This window comes from Diadema antillarum, unplaced genomic scaffold, assembly GCF_040938485.1.
Source record: "Diadema antillarum isolate AM-2024a unplaced genomic scaffold, OU_Dant_1.0 seq00001455_RagTag, whole genome shotgun sequence".
In the NCBI taxonomy this organism is placed as follows: domain Eukaryota; kingdom Metazoa; phylum Echinodermata; class Echinoidea; order Diadematoida; family Diadematidae; genus Diadema; species Diadema antillarum.
The window spans coordinates 863,267-874,551 of NW_027272201.1; the positions used below are offsets into that span (position 1 = coordinate 863,267).

Below are 11,285 nucleotides of genomic sequence, written 5' to 3' on the forward strand. Positions count from 1 at the left end.
TTCAGTAATACTACAAAATTATCTACATGTATGTGATAAATAGTTATATTACAGACATGAAACAAATATTACAGACATGAAACATTACATAATTTCCAGTTCGGCCATGATTTTGGACTAGGTTGATATTTTCAATACAAAAATCACTGTGAGTATTAAAGCAATCACAAACAAACAAACAAAAGCAGAAAGCGTACCTGCTGCTTTCGTTGGGCGTGTGGGCTGACCATGACATTAATGAGCACCGGCTGGTGGGCGTGTTTGGACAGGCTGAGACGTAGGGCATCCTCCAGCTCTGAGGGCGTGGTCACTCGGAAGCCGACGCCCCCAAAGGCGGTCATCACTTGGTCGTAGCGCGCATCAGGCATGAGAGCCGTCGGCATGAGTCTGGGCGAGATTGAGACAAGTGAACGTTAAAAGATGGTAAGTTCTGTTTCATAGGAATGTTTTATTCATGCACAGAGTGCGACAGTACTCAGACGACATGTTTAGCGATGTTTATGGTAAATTTTACATTATGTTCGTGGCAGCCACAGTAAGCATGTTTCATGCCATTATGGATAAAATGGGATGGACGTATTAGCCACAATGCGGGGGAAGGGGGTGCGGATAGGCAAATGTGACAGGCTGTGATTGGTAAACATTTAAACTGTCTACAAATTTGCCATGGCAGTCATGCTGTGAATGAGGAACCTAAGGTGAACAACACATTACTGCACTTACAATATGAAGAGAGAAGACAAGAGTATGAAGAATTAAAGAAGGTAAAAACTTGAATATGGACGAAAAATAAAGCATACCACATTTTGGGCAAACCAGATAGCTGTGATTGTTAGGAAACTTTTGAAAACCTAGCGTTATAATCATCCTAGTAATAATAGAATGCATATTATAACAATGATAACTATGATCACGAGGGTGATGGTAGATGTAGTGCTGTTGAATGAAAAAAAAAAAAAACCAAACAAAATTATGATACCAGTAATGAAGGTAACCTGTGAAAATATTAATCAATGGAGTACCATTGTAAAGTGATGATGACAATAGCATTGAAAGTAAGTTGTTGGTTTTTTTTCCGATGAACATTGTAAGATGATAAATAGATTTGCATCAAACTTCATTAGGGATTTCTTTTGAACCAAACACGAAGTAATGCGCTGCTAGCCATGTGGAAACACCATACCACACATGTAAACATTTAAATGATTCTGAAATATATACTACCCCAAGAGGTATATTGTACTCTTTGATTGACAGATTATGTGGGATATGTTAAAATTGCTAAAATGTTTTTAAAGCATACAGCTCGCATCTTTAAATAGATGCGTATCTGCTACATAAATGAAGAAAAGTGTATGTAGAAACAAAAATACTAAAAAATGCCACAAAAGGAGGGGTTCAAGGCCGCACCTGGAGAAATGTGGACATAACTGAAAAATATGAATGGCACAATGACAACAATTCCCTGTTGGCAATGAGTCATATTGCCAACACCTAAGATGAACGCAAATAACCTTTGGCCCAGTGTGAGTGGCTACCATCTACCATCATATCACATCATGTTCACACAGCCAATCATCACACATCAGGTGGTGCCATTCTCTGTCACATGCGAGTGACATCATTAAATAACTAGATATATCGCTACGGCTACTGATATGCCTCCGCCATAATGCATGGTTCTCCTAATAGGTCTATAGTACAATGTCTTGACAATGTGTGATGACAGTTTCACACAATTGGCAAAATATTAAATGACATTATCTAAACCTGGCCTTTGACCTTTGACCTCACAGTTCCAAAGAGAATCACTGTTAGGTTGAACATGCATAAATATGTAAGTTTCATGATGATACCTTGAGTTACTTTCGAGATATGGAGGAAAAAGTGCTATTTAGCACTTTCACTTGACCTTTGACCTTTTGACCTTTGACCTTTTGGCAAGAAACTTCCCCAAAAATATATATTGGGTAATACATGCCATACATCAAGTTTAAAAAAAAAAAACCTTCAGGCATACTGCATTTTAAGGAAAGTAGTGATATTTTGAGGAGTTGACCTTGACCTTTGACCCCCTGACCTTTGACCCATGACCCCCAACTTCCCTAGATAATCACTGCCCATCGGTACAAGCATATATACTAAGTTTCATGAAGATACCTTGAACCATTTGCGAGATATGGAGAAAAACATGAAATTTCAATTTTTTTCACAAAATAACCCGTGACCTTTGACCTTTGACCCTGTGACCCTAAAATCCACACAAAGTATTATCCCCCAAGGATATACCCTCATACCAAGTTTGATGTAAAACCACCACACGGTTCTTGAGATATCGACAAAAACAAAACGGGACGTACGGACGTACGGACGGACGGACGGACGGACGACCCGAAAACATAATGCCTCCGGCCACTTCGTTGCGGAGGCATAAAAATGCTGGTCTCTTTCAAGGCTGCCCTTTCAAAAAAAAAAAAAAGGTCATTGTTGAGAGAGCAACTAAATAAATTTTTTCCACTGCTTTCTGAAATTCATACCCTTCACCATGCCAACAATACATAGAATTTGTACAGTCATATCTGTATTTTTGAAACTTGTTAAAGCTTCTGTAAAAGGTGAAATTTCTAGATCTAGAATGACTTATGACTTATGTGGTAAATTTTGACCAGGTCTGATTCAGTGATGTATCTAAATAATCGTCAAAGGCACATAGATTATCTGTAATGGAAATGTAATGCCCTGCAATTCATGACATTTTATAAGGTATAATTGAATGCTTCCCTGCACAGCCACACTTGTTATTTTCATGGTCTGGAAAACACACTGTGGGTGTATAAAAGTCTCTTTGGAATAATGTGTAGCTCCTCCTAAAACCTTGTCAAGATGAAGTGGTTCTAACAAGGAAATTAGCATACTGTACAACACTAAACAGTGTGACTAGGTCTCACCTGTTGGGGCGATCTGCGACTGGAATAAGGTCCCAAATCTCCCTGTCCAATCCCATGGCAATACCATTGTTGTTGATGACTACAATCAGGATTGGTAGCTTGTATCTGGAAAGTCCAAAAGAAATATACATTATTTCATGGATCATTTCATGCAAACAATATCTGCAAAGCAAAGCAAGTTTATAATCTTTTGATTCAACTGGTACAGATTCTTATTAGAGATAGTAGCGAATAGTTATGATTTCTTGAATTGAAAGAAGATAGGAGTATGTTGTTGGCGGTTTTTAGTCTTAGTTTCAAGTGAATTAGCAATGGCATTAAAGAGGAACATCACAATGCATAATCTTCTTTGAATAGCTTTTAATGTGTTGATATACTGTGTATAAGGGTTTGCTGGTTGCTACTGTAGTAAATTCAAATTGAAGATACATGCTCCTCTCCCAGTACTACACATAACCCATTATGACGAAACAGATAATGACTTTTGTTGTTCGGACTATGCAGGATATCGCAACATAAGAGCTTGAAATTTTTTTCTGGAGAGGTTTATTGATTTTGCAGTACTATTTCAGACTCTTTGGATGGCTCATTTATATAAGTGCCCCTGTATCACAAAACCACCAAAAAGTCGCCAGACATGGATTTTTTTATGTAAGGGCAGATTCTGAAAGAGAAGACTCTAAGCTTTGAAATGATATATAACTCAATACAAATAGAGTTTCGTAACCTTTCTAAATAAAGGAAAGAATGCACACTCCCTGGAAGTGTTTACTGAGAAAAGAGGCTTTGATGGTTTGGGTCTATTCAAGTGCTCAATCTCAACAAGCTGTGGAATGAATGGGACAAAAACAGAATGTAAAACTCCCCCCCCCCCCCCCCCCCCCCCCCCCCCCCCCCCCCCCCGGGCAGCCATAATGAAGAGATTATCAGATTAAGCTGTACTTTTTTTTTACACTCATCGAAAAGTTTTACTCATGACGGATAGCAACTTTCAATGCAGTAGCACAAACCTTACAAAAGTTTTCAAGGTTGAGAGTGAGGAGTGTGTTAGAGGGTCTAAAAGAATGAAAGGGGACCTACAGCTGTGACACACCTTATCGCACTAATCTTCAATTAAGTGTTTTAGAAACCTGCCAAAAAACAAACAAACAAACACAATTTCCCATTCATTGTGTCGTCCAAAACTTAAGAATTATGTAAAAGAAGAATTGCTAGCTGTAAGAATTATATAAAAAATTGAAGATTGACTATGTTGGCCCAATTTATCAATCATTTTGAGTCCTCACATAAAATCAGGGTGTGTGTATTGGTGACGCACAGTCACATATGACACATAGGAAGTTGAAATTTCATGAAAACAATTTCTGGCAATGGTGCACTGACCTGCAGATGGTCTCAACTTCCATACCAGAGAAGCCGAACGCACTGTCCCCCTCGAGGCACACCACACGTTTGCCGGGCCAGCGGTCCTGGGCCACCAAGGCAGCTGCTATACCAAAGCCCATCCCAACTCCCATGGTCCCAAATGTCCCTGCATCCATTCTGTGGCACAAGGAAAGGCAGAAATTATACAAACAAATGAGCAAATGTGGTTGGAAAATACAAAGTATTTGCTTATCAAAAGAGTTATGTGTGGTACATTTGGCTCTCAGAATATTACATTGTATTCTTGAACAAATGCAGTTTGGAAAAAAAGAAGAAGAAATATTTGAAATTCTTGAAGGGAAAATCACTCACCCCCATATATATATATATATATATATACATGTATGTATGCATGTGTGTGTGTATATATATACATATATATATTTTTTTTTTTCTTTTTTAATATATATATATATGTTTGTTTGTTTCTTTTTTTAACATATCCATCCATTTACCATACAGTATGTACATGGAAATATTTACATAAATGTATATGTACATACTACAGGTACCACATGCCAATCTCATTTTATACATCTGCATTTGGTTGAAGATTAATAAATGAATAATAGATAGATAGATCCAGATAATTGTTTATGGATATTATTTCCAATAATTCATTCTTAAACCTCACATTCATTCATGCAATGCTTATGGTTAAAAGGATGGTACAGTATTGGTGGAGATGAGAATTGGGTTTTTATCTTTTTGCGAGATACCAAGAAAACACATATGATATAGTACAGAGCATACAATTTTAAGAGGAATTCAAAGTTTATTTGATGAAAATCGGGTTTGGAATGACTGAAACATCCAAAAACAAAGTAAAACAAAGCGATCGTAATAAAGTGTGGGTCCCACACTTTCTTAGAATCGCTCTTTTGTGGATATCTCAGCCATTTCAAAACCAATTTTCATCAAATAAACATTGAATTCCTCATAGAATTACATGCTCTTTCATATTTCATACGAGTTTTCTCATTACCTCACAAAAAAAATTTTAGAAACCTGAAATTAGGTCTCAACCAAAACTCAACCAAAAAGTATTCTGTAGCTGTTCATCTCAGCAGACAGGCTTATGTCCACAAATGATACAGCTCTTTCATAACACTACTGGCAGGGGCGGATCCAGGAATTCCATATGGGGGGGGGGGGGGGGGGGGGGGGAGGGGCACAAAAAAAATTCTTGTACCTCTTCCAGGTTTAATCAGTTGACAAGCAACTAAAATATTTTAAAAGAGAGAGAGAGAGAGAGAGAGAGAGAGAGAGAGAGAAAGGCCTCCCATGCCCATTTCACTTTCTTTTCTTTTAATTTCTTTTGTTTTAAGAAAAATTAAAGGGGGGCATGCACCAATTGTGCTTGCCCTCCCACCCCCCCCCCCCCCCCCCATCCCCTGGATCCACCACTGACTGGGATGCCAATATCCTTACCGGTGTCTGGGAGAGTGATTGAGCAGGATGGTCCTTCCGATGTCCATGGTGTTGGCGCCCTCGCTGACGATCAAGCTGTCCCTAGGAATCATGGCCTGGACCTTTCAAGGTCAGAGGACAAACGCCTTACGATGACATCACATGAACATAAATTTTTTTAATCAGACGTTAACAATGATGTCAACAACACCTGACAATGAAATTCCACTCTGGCCCTTGTTCACAAATGGGGTTTAAATTTAGTCCATGGTTTATGCACATTTCTTCTGCATAAATGCACATGACAGATTGTGTATAGCAACAGATGTCCAAAAATGACCCAGCTCTCATACCTGTGTATGTAAAGTACTCTTATTTCACTCTTGCTTCAGTCCATGAACTGAATCTAAACCACTTTCGTGAATACAGGCTTTTAAGCTCAATTGCAGAGAATAAAGAAAAATCTGAACACTAGAACTGAAGAAGCTTCTCAGGACATCAAGTAAGAAACTTGCTGCACTTGCAAAATGATATATGAATTTCTACAAAATAATGGACTCGAGCACAATTACACATTCAGTTTGTGCATGCATCAATATCATGTATGGTCATAATGCTTCCTTCTCAAACCTACCAACTCCAACCCTCCCCCCCCCCCCTTAGCAATGATCATATGAAAGTTAGTCACCTGGATCATGATAAAATTCATTCCTTTTTATTTCATTTGGAAAAAGAAAAAAGAAAAAAAAAAGTAATTGTGTAGATCATCAACTTATTTCATTTTTTCTCTAATCTTTACAACAAATTTCTACGAAGAAACAATCTATAGATGCTATGCCTGTGAATTACATAGTAGGCCTACTGAATTTTTCCTTTAATTACCTTAGAGATGGCTGTATAGTAATTCATGGGCACCTCTGTGCTCTGAGCCAGGGCTGCACTCTTGGCTTCATTGTCCTTGACCTTTGACCTCAAAGACTGCCACCACGGGGTGCTAGATGAGTAAGGCCATTGCCCTCTACCTGAGGATCTTGCAGCATCCAGGAACTATTGTTAAGGCAAATACAAGGGATGTAATGTAAAACAACAGAATGTAAAACATTGAAAAGTCCATTGTTCATATTGACAGTGGAAGATGTCTTACCGATTAAGTGGGTTTGAAAATGTTTAAAATGGAGATAAATTTTGATGGCAATTTTCTTTCATGTAAACTGAGAAAGCATTTTTTTTTTCATATGCTCAGACACGCAAATGCAAACTTGAAACAATTCTCACAAGCGACCTCATGATCAAGTACATAATAAAACAATTTCTTCACAAGCCTCGAATTGAGACTATACCTGCTGCGTCACAACCTGAAGGTCGCCCGCTAGGCCGATCACCCGATCACTGCCGATGTTGTTACTCAGCTCCTCTTGGCAAATATCAACCTGTTTATGGTGACAAAACATTACCGAATATGAGTAAACATTAATTCCTGCAAAGTAAATGATACCTCCCTTTAAAGTAATGACTTTATAAAATCTAACTCAGAAGGGTCTATATCGAGTATTCTGCGCAAATATTGATCAAACTATAAATTGCCATGTGAGCAAAATTACAGCTCGAAGTTATAAAGATAGACATGACACATAGCAAACATAATATTATACATGCAAATGGATGGTAATTTAAACATTCCTTTCATTGCTATCGTTTTATTAGATACCTATGAGTTATATTATGATTTCTTATTTTTTGGGGAGGGGGGTAACAAAAAAACAGTATACTGGTGAGATATGAGGATTGGAAATTCTGACATTATGGAATATTTCAGTCAGCAAGACAGATGGCTTTTTGTCTTATATCTTTTTATAATTTATATAATTAAAAAAACACACAAACTTCAATTATTTCTACAAGAAAAAATAATTTGCGGTTGTATTGGTATGTCTTTATCAAATGCATGCTCATTGCAATTAAACAGGCTAAGATAATGCACAGGGCAAACGTTTCATGAACTACATTGCTTGAAGTAAATAATATTCCGTGTATGCACGACTGTATTAAAAAAAAAAAGAGAGAGAAAATGAAATAAAAACTGGCATGCATACATCATAATTACATACTCTCATACACACCCTTTCACCCACACACATACACATACACCTCCCCCCCCCCCCCCGAACAGTATAGCGTATGTATCACCTGACTTAACTCATTGCGGTAGCTGCTGATACATTGTTACTATGTAAAGATATAGGTCCGCTTACCGCGTCATGATTATATTATACCCAACACTCGATAAGCAGTCATTTCCTTATCATGATTATCATACTAAAAACTCCTTGCTGCTGTGCATAAGATAAATCAATACGATAAGCAGCTGTGTAAGGTAAATATCCAACGTGTTAATGACCTCAAGAAGTAGAGAAGGGGAGAGAAAAACAGGTATATTACAGTCATGTATTTTAAGATATCGCTACCGATTCTCGACGTTGAGGCGGTAATCCATTCATGTAACCTAGAAAAACAAAGTGTCATGCGCTTTTATTGTTTTTGTTCGTTTGTGTTTTGGTTTGGTTTTGGGTTGTTTTTTTCAATGGTTATCGCCACGATCGGGGATTGTCATGGCTACAGATCTACTTTATATACAGTCAGTATCAGTGATTTTTTTTTTTTATAAACATTAACAGGACGTACTCAGTATTCTACGTGTAGCATTGGCAATACAGCAAGCGATTTCTGAAAACTAAAAACTTTTCAAGACGCAAGTAATATATACCTGCCGTAAAATCATCATTTTTTTTTTTATTATGATAGAAACTTTAAAAATTCAAAATTTTTGAACAGATCGTCCGATTTTCCTCAAACTTTCACTGATGTGTTTTGCTAATATTGCTGCTTAACTCAATCCAAAGTTTACGCACGACGGGCGACGCACGCCGGACGCCGGACGATGATTGATCGCAAGATATAGCTCATCACTTTGGCATTTGGCTCAGGTGAGAAAAAAAAAGTTTGATGCAGATTGCATTAAAAGAGGATACATAATGTGTATATGATACGTCAGTAAACTAAGAAAAATAGGTTCAACTCTGCATCTAAAAAGTGTAACATATACACATAATATTGTAGCACCTTTCAAGGCGTTCACGAGTCTGACAGGTGCAAAGTTGCGCCAGTGTAAAAAGTGCTATGCCTATAGCAATCCAGTACTTGTGTCACACGCAAAGGTACCAAGTTGAACCTATTCTTCACAGGAGAGTGCGTCATGACGTGCTTTTACCGGAAGACAATATTGCGCGGATCACGGGTCGTTTTGATATGTAAGAACATGGAAACACGGGAAAGAATGAGGGGTTCTATACTTTAAGCAATATAGGATGCATATACGAGATAACATGATATAACGTTATATTATACATAATATATCATATAACACTTATAAAAATCTATGCAGCAAACAAATACAGAAAGATACTGGCAAAGTAATGGTTCATTATAGCCGTTTTTACCTGAATGAATTTCGCTGTGGGGGCGTATCTCGGCGGCTTACCGAAGTGGAGGATCCAGTTGAGCCGTGCACCAAGGAGGAGGATGACGTCGGCTTGGAGGAGGGCCCTGGTGAGACGGAGGGAAAATATCAATGCAGTGGCGGATCCGGGGGGGGGGGGGCGACTCTTGCTGGAATGGCAATTGTCATGGTAACGACAAGAATCCCACTTCCTGATTGGCTGTTGCTATATGGGAAGTTGCCATTCTAGCAAGAGTTGCTATATCGTAACATCTTTTATGAAATTGGACACAGAAGATTGCGCTGAAGCATTTTTATTATTATTTTTTTTGGGGGGGGGGGGCTTGTCAGCCGATGAAACCCGGAAGTGGCATGAGAAACGAAAAAAAGTCCCTTTTTTTTCTTTGCTTCTTTTTTACCCTGTCAGCTGATTTGTGCCTGGAAGTGGCACCAGATTTTTTTTTGCGCCCCCCCCCCCCTTACGGAATTACTGGATCTGCTATACTGCAATGTGAAAGAAAAAAAAAATCTGGAAAAGACAATCTCCAAAACGAAATAAAATGGACGCGTACACTCATCACATCTTCTAAGCATGTGTGGGCAGAGATGATAATGTACACTGATAGGAAAATCAAGAGACAACATTCGGGAAGGGTGATGAGAAAATAGGCTAAATATAAATGCAACGTTCCTCTTTGTCCATTTGAAGCATAGCTGATGATCATGTAACAACTTTCTAAAAGATACTGATACGATTGTAATAACGGTAGTATCAGAAATAAAAAATAAAGTATTAGGATATTGACCTGTTATGATAATCACAAAATTATAAAAAGATATTGCATACCACGGTCGAGTAACGATGAATAATGTGATGACAATGGCGTTTATAATAAAATTATATCAATAAATAGTTTCAAAAATTGACAAGCATAGGCCTAATAATTGTAACACGCCTACGAGACTAAGGAATATTGCTTCATCTCTTCTGCTCGTGAGTGAACGAATTTTTCTTTTCTTTTTTCCTTTTCAAGTATAGAAACGCAAGGAGAAAAGGAAAGAAAGTATAAGGTAAGAATGGAAGAAACAGGATTTATATGATGGACAGGATACTTTCATGTCTATTGTTTGTTTTTCCCCTAATCCTGAATGCTGGCGACTGGGTCATGTTGCAAAGTTTGTTTGTTCCTACATGCCCGAGCTACATGCCACACATGAAGCTAGGATTCTATATATCCAGCAAAAGTAAAATGATATGTTTGCGATTCTTGGGTTTGATTCAAATTTTATCAGTTCAAAGAGGTTCTATAGAACCTCTTTGTATCCAACAGAGCCCTGCTCTGTCTAGACATGAAGCTTATATTTTATCACAGTGTGAAATATTTTGGACGGGATATTCCGCATGTGAATTTCTGAAAACCCGGTTTAACGGCATAGTAACGCTAAATTTCCGCTCATGTTTTGGTAGCTGTCAGCGAGAAGAGTCATCCTCATGCGCAACGCCTTATTACGGACATGACGGATGCGTACTCAAGATGACCTTTACGAGCACACGGTTGATACTCGTGCGATCAGCTGGTCTTCCCAAGCCACATACATTATAACGAGGGTGAGCTGGGTTACATAAATTGCGCCGAGGAAACTACAGCATTTCGTTTGACATTAAAAGCAGGAACATCCTTTAACTAAAGCAGTACAATCAAGCAGTGCAAGGCCTTTACACCAAATACTTGAACAGGTACATCATATTATCTCTTCATTGTGTTGTACTTTGAACCGATAAGAACGTTGATATCAGTGTCCATACAATACACCCCTTTTCGTATATTGGTAGATTCTGAAAGGCCGGTATGAAAGTTGCGTAATCGTACGATACGGCGACCGGCGTATCGTGCGATCTAGGGTCGCCGTGTTGTTCGCATATCGAGGGTTTGCTTTCTAATCGGTTTTACATACCGGTACATGTACATGTACAGTGTACCAGGGAATTCGTATAGCGGAACTAT

The 11,285-nt window shown here is 38.3% G+C and overlaps 1 protein-coding gene across 1 annotated transcript in view; it reads right to left on the bottom strand.

Moving 5' to 3' along the window:
• The window catches only part of LOC139709635 (2-hydroxyacyl-CoA lyase 1-like), a 48,365-nt gene that overhangs the window by 549 nt on the left and 36,531 nt on the right, over nt 1-11,285 (bottom strand). The window contains exons 10-16 of the mRNA XM_071621594.1: nt 9,281-9,386; nt 7,124-7,213; nt 6,666-6,830; nt 5,805-5,905; nt 4,332-4,490; nt 2,949-3,053; nt 198-387 (exon numbers count right to left, since the gene is read on the bottom strand). Of these exons, the coding sequence (XP_071477695.1) occupies nt 198-387; nt 2,949-3,053; nt 4,332-4,490; nt 5,805-5,905; nt 6,666-6,830; nt 7,124-7,213; nt 9,281-9,386 (916 nt within the window). The remainder of the gene's footprint in view (nt 1-197; nt 388-2,948; nt 3,054-4,331; nt 4,491-5,804; nt 5,906-6,665; nt 6,831-7,123; nt 7,214-9,280; nt 9,387-11,285) is intronic.